This window comes from Brachyhypopomus gauderio, chromosome 8 (assembly GCF_052324685.1).
Source record: "Brachyhypopomus gauderio isolate BG-103 chromosome 8, BGAUD_0.2, whole genome shotgun sequence".
In the NCBI taxonomy this organism is placed as follows: Eukaryota; Metazoa; Chordata; class Actinopteri; order Gymnotiformes; family Hypopomidae; genus Brachyhypopomus; species Brachyhypopomus gauderio.
The window spans coordinates 15,579,962-15,596,141 of record NC_135218.1 but is presented as its reverse complement, the minus strand read 5'-3'; the positions used below and the strand labels follow the sequence as shown (position 1 = coordinate 15,596,141).

The 16,180-nt window shown below is 42.3% G+C and overlaps 1 protein-coding gene across 3 annotated transcripts in view; it reads left to right on the top strand.

Annotated features, from left to right (window-relative positions):
- ror1 (receptor tyrosine kinase-like orphan receptor 1) overlaps positions 1 to 16,180 on the top strand; it is an 85,244-nt gene that overhangs the window by 18,599 nt on the left and 50,465 nt on the right. The window contains exon 1 of one of the 3 annotated variants that reach the window (XM_077014849.1): positions 11,806 to 11,825. The exons of 1 other annotated variant lie outside the window; for it this stretch is intronic. Coding sequence is in view for 1 of the 2 variants with exons in the window: in XM_077014848.1 (XP_076870963.1) it covers positions 15,032 to 15,146 (115 nt within the window). In the remaining variant the exon portion in view is untranslated. Of the gene's footprint in view, positions 1 to 11,805; positions 11,826 to 14,837; positions 15,147 to 16,180 lie in introns of those variants that run through there. One more of the 3 variants, XM_077014848.1, reaches the window with a different exon arrangement.

Genomic DNA, 16,180 nt, shown 5'->3' with positions numbered 1-16,180 from the left:
TCTGTTTGATATGGTTCCTAGGAAGCTTTGAGCAGCTTTCTTCCTCTCTCTCTCTCTCGCTCTCTTTCTCTTTCGTTCTCGTTCTCTCTTTCTCTCTGTTTTTAGTCTCCTGCTCTTTATCTCTCTTATCTCTGTATGCATGGAAGCAATCTTTTTATTCTATGTGGTCTTCTTTTATAGATCTCTGTGTATCAGGATTTCTTATTCTTTTCTCCCTGTTGGCTCTGTATTCTACCTTTTCTTCCCTTTTACATTTTTTGGTGATTTAATCTTTTTGGGCCTTTTCATGAGAAGCCAGCAGACAGATTTTGCATGAATTCTTAATGTGTTTCCAGTGGCAGCACTTCCTAATCCTGATGTATGGGTTTTATTTGCTACATCATTTCACCATTTCTCCTCTGAGGTACACTTTCATTTCCAGTTTTTTCCTCCCAGTAAGTTTGTTGGCCAAGATAAACACGGGCGTTTGGTTTCATCAGTGTAGATGCTAATGTATGAGTATGCACACGAGTTCATTAGAGTTTGTCTGAGAGGTACATGGTCTTCACAGTACTAAATAGAGAATTCCTTCAGGACTTCTCATTTGATTTTCTTAAGAGTGTGAGGACGTAACACCCATAACAATAGGAATAAACTCGTAGTAAGTATTTGAGTGGTTTGGGGAAACCAAGCTACTTAAACTCATTAGGAGATTAAAAAGGACCTTAAAATCACGAGGATTGAAGGGGTACACACACGAACACAAAGCCATGCACGGTGTCTGTTCTGTATGAAAGTCAGTCCAGATGTTTATATGAGTAGGGCAGGCTCGGCTGCAAACATCTGGATCTGTGAGCAATGATGCTCGCTAAGACGAGGAGACGAAACGTCTTCATTCTTCAGTAGATCTCTATCTGTTTCCTGCTGACACTCATGCTTTTGCAGCGGCTTGGTCTGTTCATCCAAACCCTCTTCGCCTCTTTTGGTCCCTGTCGTCTTTCCCCTGTCGATGTGAGACGCGTGAATCTCGTGACTTGGTCCCAGGTTTTCCCGCTAAGCACGCACTGCTGGGGACAGCCTACAAGGCTGCACATGCTCCACTGCCTTTCAGGCGTAGTATCCGGACGCTTCCCAACAGAGTGGGCTGGGTCTGGCTGTCGCCTCAGTGTGGGACGGTCGAGACTAGTGCCAAAAGGAAAACACAGATTACCATACAACTGTCTGGCCCAAACCCTTTGAGAGGTACAGTGGCCCTGTGCTTCAAATGCTGTGGTTTTACGCTGTCCCAATCCACAGCCCTGACCACATTCATCACAACTTAACCGCATTAAGCATGAACTGATTAGATTCCACCATTCTCATCATGAAATATACACGTCAGTGCTACAGCCACATTACTGTAAAATGGGAAACTGACCAATCGATTATTTTAGTTTTTTTTTTTTTTGCTGGATTTCTGGAGCTTAGAAATTCAAAATTCTGTAGCAGATCTGAGATTTATAAGGATATGCTTTTGGTTAATGTGAGCTTTGTAATGTAAGCAACATCATGTAACATAAGCAAAGATGGTCTGCTCTCCTGCCCCTGAGTGATCTGGGGGCCTCTTTGCTCCTCCCGAATCACAGCTCCAGAAGTTTCTCCTGAGCACCACAGAACATGTGAGGATACATGTGGGTAGCACATGAGTAAAAGAGGCGATGATTCTGTGAAATTGAGACATAGCTTAATAGGTGATAGTGAGGCCCCAATCTTTCACGGATCTTTTATGTCTCCTATTGTTTTTTAAAAACAAGCACGATTGCCATCTTGGTCTAATTAAGTGCAGACCAAAAAAGACCCTGAAACTACAGCAATGTACCCATTGTTCAACATTGTTTTTGTGTGCAGGACCTAGATTGATTTTCTCTGCATTTCCTTATGTTAATTTACCTTTAAAATACATATATATATAAACCAATAAATATAAAGGTATTTATACCTTTATAAGCACATCACTATTCACCGCAGTTCAGTCACCAATTACTGAATGCCAGTTGTCTGTCTGAAAGGCCAAACAGACCAGTGGAAGCATTTAGTATGTTATGGTTTCACAAATTTCAGGTTCAAAATCTGTTGATCTATTGATCTGTTAATCGATCTGTCCACCATGTTCTCTGGCAAAAAAATATTCACAGCAATAGCATACTCTAAAACGAAGTGCCTATGAACGAATGCTAAACCTAAAATCAAATGAACATATTTCACTCATGCTGAACTTTCTGAACAGTGTTGAGCCATGATGGTGTGTCCTTTAATGAAGCATGAGTTAAAAATGCTGGGAACTATAAGAGACAGGCTTAAAGCACTAGTGACTATAGATGAGGTTGATTCATAGCATTCTGTTCAGTGGAGGGCTCTTTCCTTTGATCCATAGTGCTGGGTGGACACTGACATATGCATCGAGTTACTGTGGAAGGTTAACTATCTGCAGGCTGCTGTTGAAAACATGTATGTTTGCCAGATCTATGAAAACGCATTTACATTTTTTCTCCTAGAATGGTAATATTAAATGTTTTTTGGTGCTAATGGTCTGTGCATATATTTTTATCAGTACGCAAAACGCAATAGGGCAGTTTATCAGGTTATAATTTTAAGGTGGATTCTATTTTTGAGCATTTACATGCATCAAGTAATTTATTTAGCTGTTATACAAGGCCTTTATTCTTTATTTCAAGTTTAATAAAGACTTTCATCTACTTTCATGTTCTGCCATCAAAGGTTATGCTACTAGGACATAAACGACCACTGTGGCCTCTAGGTTCAGTTTTCCTGAAAACTGTATAATTTTACTGTCTAATCAATCTAATCTAACTCCATGTCCTCATATTGTTGATCTTTCTCCTCTTTCCCTCTTGCTCAGAACTTTGTGCAAAGGATTTATTAAACCTTAACCAGTCAAAAGTTGGGAAAAAAGTAGTTTTTTTTATTTTGCATTGGATCTGAAACTACCTTTACTGGTGACTGGAAGTCGTTGTGGTTTGACTCTCCTCAGAGTTGAGCTGAATAAAACCGATGAAGGCAGAGGAAAAAAAAAAGAACACGGAATATGTGCAGGCTGACTTTACAGGCCGCTGACAATTATCAGTTAATTTCAAGGCTTTAGCTAGGTTGTGGTATTTATCAGAAGGGACTGAAGCGTAGTCCAGCTATTCAGAGAGCTGTGTGATGCCAAGCGCATCGGTGCTGTAGTGTTGAGAAGAAGCAGATTCCTGACTTAAACGTGATCTGGGATGGAGAAGAAAAGGGACATTATTGCCAGCAAAGCAGCAAATGGTTTGCCTCGAGTACCAGACGCCTTCCACAGACTAAAATTCCCCAGAACCCTTCATTGTGTGTGATGGTTGCTTCAGTTGCATGGGTTCAGAAAGCCAGCATGTGGCACTGATTCCTGCGTCAGATAGCTCTGATTTAATTACATTCATTACAATCATAAAAGAGAAGCTTCATCATTAGAATATTTGCGATCAGTATTGGAAAATAAAAGCAATTGCAGAGAGCCTAATTGGTTCCATATTACTGCTCTGAAAGTCACTTGTGTTCACTAAAAACAGCAGCAAAGTTGCTCAGTGGTGGTTGCCTTGGTGACCTCTGGTGTTGACAAGGACTGTCGTTTTGGGCTCCACCCTTGTAGGCTCGGTTTAAAAACTCTGCGCCAGAACTCCAGCGGAGTCTGAAGGTGCACCGCTGCCCGATTTAAGCTCGTCTGTAAAACCACCACAATCACCAGCTCTTCGAGACATCTCACAGTCCTTTTGAAGTTCCCATAAGCATTTCCTTGTTTGTAATGTTTTTGTGTAGTTTGTTTTGCTATGACCTGTCAGTAAAAAACAGCTAGTTTCCAGTCCTGCATTTTCCTATTAGATGGTGCTGTGAAGTTGAAGGAGGAATCTCCTTGTCAGATTTTATTTGACTTCACCTGGTGCGAAAATCAGTAAGAGGTGAGGTGTTCTCTCCGAATTCTCTCGCACTTTCTGTGGAGATGAACCTCTGGTTAGTAATGGCATGAGCAAACAAATAAGGGCTTGATATGTTTGTGTGGCTAGTTGTGGGTTTAACCCGCTATTTGCATGTCATTACCAGCCTGGGCTGGGCCACAAAGTACTTATTGAAGCCTTTAACCCGTGTGTGTGATGGTTCTGCACTGGCTGTGGTCAGAGTAGGAGATGCACGCACGAGGCAGCTGCAGATGGTGGCCAGATTTAGTTTAAGAAATGGCAGTCGTCAGCATTAAGAGGACTGGCAGAGAATCTTGTTAGGGAGAGGGGCTTAGGTGGTGAAAGGAGAGGTTCGTCTGATATGTGCTCTGGTGAAACTCAAATCACTGCAACCAAGACACTGTGTGTGTGTGTGTGTGTGTGTGTGTGTGTGTGTGTGTGTGTGTGTGTGTGTGTGTGTGTGTGTGTGTGTGTGTGAGAGAGAGAGAGAGAGAGAGACAGACAGACAGACAGACAGACAGAGAGAGAATGCATGTGTGTACATGTGTTCTCAAGCAGTGTCAACACGTATGCACCTTTACCTGTGGAGGAATATGTATGCATGTGAAGAGTTTTACTTTATCTACACTTACAGATGTACAGCTCTCGTTACTCCAGAGACCCAGTGAGATCTAGTGAGATCTAGTGAGATCTAGTGAGACCCAATGAGACCTAGCCCGCAGCCATACCCTGAGAGTTTGTCAAGTTCATCAGTCTTGTCAAGCATAGCGTGTTTCTTTTTGACCTCCCCAAATGAAGCGCACTGTTTTCCTACAGAACTGTCTCTCTCTCCGGACTTCTTCTCATCTCTACTACGATACCATCACTCCATCCATCAAACTAACTAGTGTTGAGAGCCCCAGAAGGGTATTTTGTTTTGTAGCAGTCAAGCAGGATTGGCCAGAGGAAGGGAGGGTAGGATTGTCTTGTGTGTTGAGTGAGGAGGAGTAGTACTGTATCTGCTGAAAGAATGATGAAGATGGTGAAAGAGAAAACGAGAGAGAGATTGCCCAGCCATATACACAAAGGTTTCATATTTTAAAAAGCTTTGCATGTTTAGCCACAAGAGAGAACCGTTTAATCTAACCCCATAATTTTATCATATTACTGATTAAATGAAGATAAAGTCTTGATGAATGTCGGCAATATATGTGGAAATTTCTTTGTGATGACACATGTAAATGAATGAACAGTTCTTATGCAGAAAGAGTGTCAGAGTGATTTTTTTTTTTAAGTTGTGGCGGTGTGTGAAGAGGTCCCCGAGTTCGCAGGCAGGAGGAGGGGGAGAGTGAAAACAGTTCAGCGAGCTGCTCTTTGAAGTCTGAAACAGAATGACGAAACAATTTTTGCTCCAATCGGTTCCACCCCGATGATGCAGCTCAGGAATTAAAAACTCATTAAGCCATGACAGCTTTAAAAAATTGATTTTGGGTGTGTTCTTACAGACCGGAGACAAACCCCCTCCCTGACCAATCGTGAGAGAAGAGTGTTCATCCCAGACAGATGCAGGGCCTCGTGCTCTCCTGTGTCTCGGTCACAGGCGCTCGCAGGTGTGGGATAACCAGCACCAGGGTCACGGCTAGGCCATTAACCACTCTAGCTCATTTAACACACCGCCTACTTGCAGAGAGATGGTGGATGGTTTGAAAGTTGATAGAAATTTATAGAGGTAAAACACAGCCTAGCCCTGTATCTTTTTACTCATAGTGTGTGTGTGTGTGTGTGTGTGTGTGTGTGTGTGTGTGTGTGTGTGTGTGTGTGTGTGTGTGTGTGCGCGCGCACGCATGTGTTCGCTGCACACAGCCCATTAGAGACATCTAAAAATTTTGCTAATGCCAGCATGGTGACGAGCCCACTTTGAAGATGAGAGACTAGCCTTAACACTGCTGGGTCTATTTAAGAGGTGTGAATGTGAGGGTAAGACAATACTCAGAGTATCTAACCAGTCTGCATGTGCTTCTCACTCGCTCATGTGTTGGCATGGTGATGATAGAGCTTCGCTTAGCTGCTGGCTTTAGGCAGTTGAACGTAGTATTTTCCTGCAGCTCTGTTATTGATGTTTATTGATTTGTAAATGAGACTGAAGTTAATTTATGCATTGAATTTATGCAGTTAATTTATGCAATGAGACTGAAGTTAATTTATGCATCAGTCACTGGAAATTCAAACTAAACTTTTCTATTTATGTTTATAGAAGCCATAAAGAGGTCAGTGAAGAATATTTTATCTTTTTTGACAATCATTGCAGCCTTGTATATGAAAACATGTGCCATGCCACTATAATGCAGTGTGACATGCCCCCTCAAATAACAGCTTGTTTTTGAAAGAACTCTGACAAAGAAAGTTCCTATATAAAAAAAACTATAGATTGCTTCCAGGCCAACAGCAGATTAAATTTCAAAATTCCTATACTGTTAACAGAAATAGACATATTATCTGAGGAAAACTCGAAGTATTGTTTATCCACTTTTTTTATGAAGAGTGATCAGATGGGTTTTAAATGAGGAAAAGATGAGTGTTATTCGCTGGAACAGTGATGCAGTGAAATGACTGATCTTCCATCAGAAACGTATTACATGCAGAGGTTTTTACTTTTGTCTCATGAATTAATATTACACAAATATTATATAAATATATAATAATAAATTACACTAATTTATCTATTCATGTTTATACATTTCCCCCTATCTTTTATGTTCAATCTGCATAAAAATCAAGCTTCTTAAAGGAGACATACAAGCTTATTAAAGGAGACATAACTCGTTTTCCCCATGATCCTTCTTGACATTATGGAGCAACCTGGATGTTTTCTGAGATTGTGTATAAAATCTGTATAAAACATGGCTGTCTCCATGTGGGCGATTCGATGTCTGGAACTTTGGGTTTTTTAGTGTTTTTGTTTTTTTTTTCTTCTTTAAGAGTACAAAATAGCTTCAACCTTCAGTTCTCCACTTTCATTTAAACCCAGAATGCTGCCAGACGACAGCCACGACCTTTCACCTTAATGTAATGCCATCCATCCATCTGTTCGTTCAAAGATGGCGCTATGCTCATAGTGGACAGTTTAATTTCTTTAGTGCTCATAAAATGTATTTGGCAGTTAATCATCTTTGAGTTTTTAATCAGTCCAAAAGGATAGGAAAGGTATTATTAGCTGTTTGTAATATTGGAATTGATGGATGCTGTGGTAGTGGTAATGTTTTTATCAACACACGGTACATGATTGAATAGTGTAATACTAACATAATAATACATGTAATTTAGAAATCTAAAATATGGAGTAAAATGAATTTATTCAAAATTAAAGAGTAATTATCATTGAAAAAAATGAAAGGAAATAAGGAAATATGATCATTAAACTTAGCTCCATTGTGTATACATGTTAAACATGACCATTTTGAGTATTAGTTTGACAGATACTGCTGCTTTGATACTAGCTAGCACACACACACACACACACACACACACACACACACACACACACACACACACACACACACACACACACACACGTTTGTGCTCTGCTCCCTCGTCCTGTCTCTTTCTGCTCCCTTTAAGTGGCGCTCTCACTTTTGTGTCAAAATGAAGAACAGAAATCGATTTTTGAATGTAGAAATATTCCAACAATTTCTCTTGCAATATTTTGGAGAAAACATTTCCAAACTGCTTCAGCTGACCTTGATGGCCAAATTAGTTTTCAATAATCTTCCAGACTCCCTTTCAAGCATATTCTTATTTTAGTTGCACAGAGTTGAGTTGAATTTAATATAATCCAGAGCTGAGGCCATATGGCTGAGTGTGTACATGTGTATGTGAGTCAGAGAAAGACTGTGTGTGTGTGTGTGTGTGTGTGTGTGTGTGTGTGTGTGGAGGGTGCTGCTCATTTATCATGACCATTTATCAGAGCCTAGAAATCCCCCAGAGCTTTTTAACTATGACTCCAACTTAAAGCCACTATGCTTGATCCTGTGCATTACTGTGTTTGTATGTGTGTGCATGTCGTGTAAACATTCACTGCTATTATTAAAGGCTTCCATGTTTAGAGTTGATCACTGTAGCAGCACTTTTACAGTGTAGTGCTATGCTATTATGTGTGTACCATGCCCCTTCCTATAATTTGATATAAACTTTGTGTCCATATGTGTGGTATAATTGATCAGGACAACTCCTCTGCAGACATATACATGAAATGAAATCATGTTTTTTTTTGTTAACTGGCTTCAAGATCAGCCACTGCATATACTGGCAAACACACAGATGCCATGACGCACCCTTTTGAATGATTTTATGCTTAATCATCCAATCATATGACCCCATGGGTGCCTGATCTAGATTTTGCTTCAACATTATTACCAGCACAGAGCTACCAGCTTAAACAGGAGAGTGAGAAAGGCCAAGATAGTTGCCAGACTTGTAATTTACACTTTTCCATGCTTACTTCCTGCAGACTGCCACCAGAGACTAACCGGTTTCCTGTGGAACTGGTCCCTTGCTATGTGTCCCACCTGGGCCATGTTTTAGGGCCGGACCAGGGCAGGATTCTGTACTAAACCCCACTCTGTGGGGCTTTAGTGGTACAGCCTCTCTGTGGCGGCTCATTGGGTCTTGTTCCCCCGCTCACTTGCTTAGCACTGATCCGTGAACTGCTTGTGACCTCCGGTGGGCTGGTGATTAATGTCCCTAACTCTGTGTTTCAGCCCCCTGCAATAGAACCCAAAACACACTACAGAGGGGGGGCAACTATTCAGTCAGGCAGTGGAGTGTTGCTGTTTCATTTTAGGGAGTAACTGGTGGAAGAGAGTAAGTGACTGTGTGTGATTTTCTTAAAGACCCTTTTGGACAGGGCTGGTCTTTTCAGGGGCACAGCACTGCACAATTTATCTGCCGTAACTTCCTGGTTCGGCGTACGAAGGGGTCCATAATCAGGTGAACCATAAAGAGTTTAATGGGGAGTTACAGGGGAGAAAACACTGAACTTTTCACTGCCCCCTTCCCAAAGGTGGAGTCGCTCCACCCGTACACACAACCTCTTGCGTGGAGGAAGGAAGTGTGCAAGGCTGACGTAGTCATCAGTAGACATGTCTGATGGTGTTTAAATCTCCTCTTTGGATAATGTGACCTGACTTTCTAACCTGTAAGGATAGTACCTTGTCTCACAGCTAGGATCCATAAAACAAATGTTCACTAATCCTCTCAATCACAGTTCATTTGTCCAAATAAATGTTACCTGCTGCCTACAACCTGCAAAATAGTGTGTAAATCACGTAGGAGTGTGAGATGAGATGAACCTGAGATGAACACTCTAGTGGTGGCCATAAACAAGCCAGGCCCCAAACAGTGCAGGAATGTTTTGACAATTAGATTTACTGTCATTCTCTCTCTGATCACTTATTGAAGTTCCACGCATGTATCTTCAGGTTTTCAGGGTAGATGAAGGTACCCAGTTCACTCCACTTATAAACTCGTATATAAAGTGGTATCTCTAATGTTCTGTTTGCGGTGCGCGCGCACACACACACACACACACACACACACACACACACACACACACACACACACACACACACATACTCTTATTGAAACTTCAAAGGTAGGATCAGAAGCAGACAGAAAGCATACACAATAGCAGATGTTCCTGTACTGCTAATAGGAGCAACAGTATCCAAAGCTCATTGTGGTGTGTGTGTGTGTGTGTGTGTGTGTGTGTGTGTGTGTGTTAGGTTGAGAGAGAGACAGTCCTTTCTGTTTTATGTCCATGTGTGGGCTCATGATTAATAATGGAGATCCAATCAATTAAAAAGTTTAATAAAAAAAAAACATTTCATTTACAGTTCAAAGTAGGATGGTTATTTACAGCAATACTGACCTTCTCATTAGTAAGAAACTCGACATTAGTATCATGTATCCAACACTGGCATCATTCTACTGAGGTCTGTGCACTGTAATATGAAACAGTGTGTAATGGGTCTTGGCAGAACGCTTGCTCTCCCTATTTGCATCATTTCACAAACATCATACCAGTCCTGTCCTGCAGTGTGTTTTTGTGGCTATACCCAAGGCCTGTTTTTGACTATTATTATCTTCACTTGGTGTTGAAGTCTGATGGGTAGTAACGTATGAGTAGCTACGTGGCCCGAAGCACAAAACAGATGCGGAGCCAAACAGGAGGAGAGGAAGCGGATATCCCGATGGTGGGAACACGCGGCCACTAGTCAGGCCCTGCAGCCTGTTCACCCTTCCAACCTTTTGACCTCACTGACCTCAGAGGCCAACTTCATAGGACCAGGAGTGAGTGACCCCTGGTCAGAGCCCCGCTATCCTGCCCCGAGCCTCTCCCAAGGCCTTGTGGGTGATTTGCGATGGGTTAATGATAGAGAGGCTGTAGCACACACACATGTACACACACTAACACACTAACACAAAGAAAAACACAATGAGAATGAGAGTGATAGAAGACTTCAAAGGACTTTGTAAGTGTCCCAGGGATGTACTTGCAGAGAACTGTCTCGGTCTTTCTCTAAATACTCATATCCCCACTGTTTAAAGTACTGCAGTTTAGAGTGATCTTCTACAGAGGGTCCAAACTCTGTCCCTGGGACAGACGTCCCTCTGGGCCGTGTTCTCCCTTCTCTAATCAACCAGATTCAGCTCGCACACTTGAATTGCTGAATGAGGTAAGCGGAACAGGGGGATCTCTGGGATTGACACTGGCAACCACTGCACTCTGCACTTCATCAGTGCTGAAATCCACTTCTGATTCTCAGTAACATCAATGCGCTGTGATGTCATCACTGACCGTGCCTGAAATTGTGGCTCAGTACTGACCTTTGTAAGAGATGGTTTCCACTCGAGCACCTCAACGTGAATTCACAAGTGTATGTAGCTAATACGCCACGTTACAGAACAATGTCTTCTGTTTTATTGCTCTGTCTTCATTGTCCTTCTGTTAATATTAACATGGTGCCCCCTCTGCCCTGGTCTCCGTCTCAATCACTCAGCCTGTCTCTGTCTAAATAACCGTTGATGTAAGCTATAATGTGGACTGGGTCTGTGTGGAGGGGCTTAAGTGCAATAGAAATATATCTGAGGTTTATTATACAGCACATTTCTAAACAGTGTTTACAAACTGCTTAATAGAGTAAAGATGCAATGAAACAGAATAAATAAAGATAAAGTGTATGGTAATCAGTGATGGCTAAGTTACCTTGAGAAAGTAATCCGATTACTGATTACTGATTACTCCTTTTAAAAGTAACTTAGTTACGTTACATATTACTTGATTTTAAAAGTAACTACGTTAGATTACAAGTTACTTTAGTAGTTACATTCAGCAACAAAATTAATTTTTCCAATACTCACTTTATTGGAAGTGCATTTTTAACAGTAACAATGTATTGAAGCAGGTTCGGTAACCGAGGCAGAAACTGCTTAATCCAAAAATCCGAGGAGGGAAACTTTATTGATAACGCAACCCTGGCGCGCGCAGGCTCCGCCCCCCAGTGTCACTTAAAGGGCAAGACTCGCCGTGAGGAGTAGGAGTCGCTACAGTATTTCCTGACATTACGTTTGTGTAGCTGCGCGGTATTATTTGTAAATTTATTTGTAAACGTAATACAAGCGAACTGGGGTGGGTTTCCCGAAACGTTCGTAGCGCCAAGTACTTCGTAACCTCGTATGAAGCTACGAACGTTTCGGGAAACCCACCCCAGTTCAGACAGACAGCTTGTGAAACGAAATACCATTACAATTTCAAGCATTTTAAAGTAGGCGACGTTAGTCAAAATTCCAGCACTTTTCAAACGTGGAACACAAAGCAACATTAAAATTCTTCAGGTAAATGTTCCTTCCCCTGTTTTTGAGGGGTGTTTCTTTATACTACCACATATCGTTACGGACAACACTGCAAAAAATGACTTGTAAAACGCGCTCGCGCTCTCACAGGGTCGCGCGCAGCGTGCGGAGTCGAGCGCTACGGACAGACGGAAAAGTAGAACTGAGCCAAGAAGAAAGGAAAAATATATATTTTTACTAGGGAAAATAAAAATAGTAACGCACAGTTATTTGGATAAGTAACTTTAATCTGATTACTTGACTGGAAATAGTAGGGCGTTATATTACTCGTTACCGAAAAAAGGCGTAAGATTAGAGTAACGCGTTACTAAGTAACGCGTTACTTATGGCGTTATTTCTCTGCCAATAGTTGAGAGCACATTTTTTAAGTGCGAGAGCGTGATTCACGCAGCTCGCACGGATTTTCTTTGTTCTCCCGCAAAATATTAATGTGCTCTCTCATATTTACTCTGCTCTCGCTCAGATTCGCTTTGCTCCACTACAGAACCGCTCGCGCGTGCTCAGATTTATCCTGCGCGCGCTCAGATTTATCCTGCTCTCGCACGAACATACTCTTCTTCCGTTTACTGGAGCGTGCGTGCGCACTCAAACCCCTCCCGCGCGCTCGCGAATCTTTTTATGCTCTCGCGCTCGGAATTCACAGAAAACAGCCAATCAGAAAGCAGTAACGGATTTTGACCAATGACATTGTTCCTGCTGCTCCGGTACTGCGATTAATTGCTTAAATATACATTATATTTACATTATATCCTGTGTTAGATGACTATAGAAAGGATATGGATTTCTGGTCAATATCCTGTGTAAACAATGTTCTGTGTTTTTTTTACTTGTACAGGTAATAATTATACTCCTTTAACCCTACAGGTCTTGCTTAGACAGCAAGTTTTGGAGGGGTTGTTGAATAAACTGCAGAATGTTGTCAGCAATTCTGCATCTGGTCTTGACCTTGATTATCACAACTTTATTTGTACACACGAGCTGATTATTCTACTGATTATACTACTGTATACTACTGTATCTAGCTCCTGGTCACTCATTGTGCTGAATGACTCTTAACACAGAGAAACTAAAATCCTTCATCTTGCGAAAAACTGTTCTCTCACTAACTCCTAGTAATTTTGCTATGCATGCATGGACGTAGTTTTGATTTCATAAGTGGGGGGGACACAACCTGGGGTGGCGAACTGTTGAGCGGGGGGGGGGGGGGGGGGGGGGGGGGGGGGGGGTTGAATGAAAATTGTTGAGCGCTGTGAACAAAAATTGTTGAGCGGGGGGGGGGGCTCGGAGCTGCATGATCCTAGTGCTAGATTTGTCGCTATTTGGATATTGTTTTTTTAACCGTTAAAAAGTGGGGGGGACATGACTTCGTCGCTACTTAAATATTTGGTTTTAACTGTAAAAACTGGGGGGGACCAAAACCGGCTTTTGAAAAAGTGGGGGGGACATGTCCCCCCCCGTCCCCCCCCCAAAACTACGTCCGTGTATGCATGAGACAGGCAGCTGGATGTCCAGCAAGGACTTAAGCCTTTGCCTTGTGATGTTAAATTTAGGACACCCCATTACTCCTTGAACTGCCTCCAACTCAACTGAAGGTACTTCGTTTTGTACCTGCCCTCTTACCAAGGTTCACAGCTCTCGGAGAGCATTCACTATCACTTCAGGTATATCAATTTGTTCTGCCAGGGCATCAATAATAATCAGCTCGTGTGTACAAATAAAGTTGTGATAGTCAAGGTCAAGACCAGATGCAGAATTGCTGACAACATTCTGCAGTTTATTCAACAACCCCTCCAAAACTTGCTGTCTAAGCAAGACCTGTAGGGTTAAAGGAGTATAATTATTACCTGTACAAGTAAAAAAAACACAGAACATTGTTTACACAGGATATTGACTAGAAATCCATATCCTTTCTATAGTCATCTAACACAGGATATAATGTAAATATAATGTATATTTAAGCAATTAATCGCAGTACCGGAGCAGCAGGAACAATGTCATTGGTCAAAATCCGTTACTGCTTTCTGATTGGCTGTTTTCTGTGAATTCCGAGCACGAGAGCATAAAAAGATTCGCGAGCGCGCGGGAGGGGTTTGAGTGCGCACGCACGCTCCAGTAAACGGAAGAAGAGTATGTTCGTGCGAGAGCAGGATAAAATCTGAGCACGCGCGAGCGGTTCTGTAGTGGAGCAAAGCGAATCTGAGCGAGAGCAGAGTAAATATGAGAGAGCACATTAATATTTTGCGCGAGAACAAAGAAAATCCGTGCGAGCTGCGTGAATCACACTCTCGCACTTAAAAAATGTGCTCTCGACTATTGGCAGAGAAATAACGCCATAGTTACTGACATCACTGATGGTAATATGAATAACCCCGAAAGCTGAAAGTGCAGAGAGGTTAAAGGTGAACAGACACACGTTATTTCTTCTCAGGGAAGTGCCTTTATTCTTAAAAAAGAAAACAAGAAGGTATTTGGAAGGTTATTAAGAATATTAACCTTCAAAATGTCTATCAAAGATGTGTGAAATGTACTCACTCGTTGCTTAATGCACGAGCTTTCCCTCTCGGCAAGGTAGGGATGGAGCTGTTTGGTTGAAAGAACACTTACTGTTTTCTTAAGATCACAAGACAAAGCGACAAAAATATTCAGACTTTCCGGTAGTATTAATGCGGGCGTGTGCACTTACACCTGCATCCATTAATACACTGGTGTGTGTGTGTGTGTGTGTGTGTGTGTGTGTGTGTGTGTGTGTGTGTGTGTGTGTGTGTGTGTGTGTGTGTGTGTGTGTGTGTGTTCTGTCCCCACAGGCAAAGGGGCACCTTCAGGTGTTGCTGGGTGTTTATGACTAATTCTTTATGAGCGGGTTAGGTTTACAGAGCCCACACTATAAACCCTGTTGAAGCATGATAAAAGTGCCAGTGAACAGGAATCCCAGGCATGTTTTGTGTGCGGTGGAAGGAGAGGGCATCCTTTAATGCCCCCGCCCGCTCCCCTCTCTCCCTCTCTACTCTGATAGCGTGATAAGCGCTGGATGTATAATGCGTCTCTGTTCTAGACTACAGACGAGTGCCGCAGATGTTTTAGAGTAGCGAGAGGTAAAAAGACGAGCCACCGGTCAACCAAGTTCCCTAGTGCTGCGTTCAGAAATACGCCCGGGCGTGCACGTGCACCGGATTCCTGCCCGACACCCTATGTGCATTGATTGTCGGACCTCACAACCTTTATGTCAAACGATAGTCTCCCCGTCGAACAGCCTGCAGTGTATCGTGGTATCATTCAGCAGTAAGGGCCCCAGATCAGCACGCTGTGAGTTGTCTGAATTAGCCGCTAGTTGACAGTGTGTGTTGGAATAAAGAACCTCTGGTTTGTCTCAGATTTGTCTCGAGGCAAGCCTGCGATAGTATAAATGAAAGCCAATGAAGGATAGGTTTTGCACGTGACCTTGTCTGTCATATGTCCCCCATCTTTCACTCGTGTCCCTCATCTGTCCATCATCTGCTATTAGTATGAACATTATTTTCTACAGGTGGAGGCCTGACTCACAACCAACAAGCAGACCAATAGGAGTAAACTGTGTTTGCAGATGTGAAGAGTGGATTTCCCAGGAGCTCTTGGTTAAATTGATGACCTTTGCAACTGATATAAATCTGCTACTGTAGGTCAGAAATTTTCAATATGTGAGATATTATCTCCGTAATGCAGAGGGAGAGTTCAGATTTGATTTGTTATACGCACAGCAGCATATCAAATGCAGTCAATCCAATAGTCAGGACTATATCTAGCAAGTATGGAAGTGCTTTGTGTTGAGAGTGAGATTTGATTGTCTGGACACGAGTCCATGAGATCTGTCAGAATTCAGTGAGTCACATGCCCAGGGCATGAGACTTGAGAAATGATGCTAATGCCACACTTTTGGTGATTGGTCATTTAATTGGAAGTTCAGACCGTTCTTCTGTGTCTTGCATCCATGTTCTGACATTGAAGCTAATGGAGAAAGCTTGGTGGTAGTGAATACCGTAGTTTGTTTTGTGGTGGTGAATGCCATAGTTTGCTTTTCTTTCTGCCTCACATGCACCTAATGTGAAGTTATCAAGGGTTCCATCTTCTTGCTTTCTGGAAGGCTGTGTCATGATATTCATACCAGTGCATCTATCTGAAAGGTCCCATCTTAAAAGCTCTGTCATGGCCAACATCCTCACTGTTTTTCTTCGATCTCCACTAGCTGATCCCTTCATGCTTAGTCACTGTCTCCCCTCTTTCTACACATGCCATATTGTGCCTGCTGCAGGTGAAGACTCAGGATACGCTTTTGATCATATCTGCATCATGGGCCTACATAG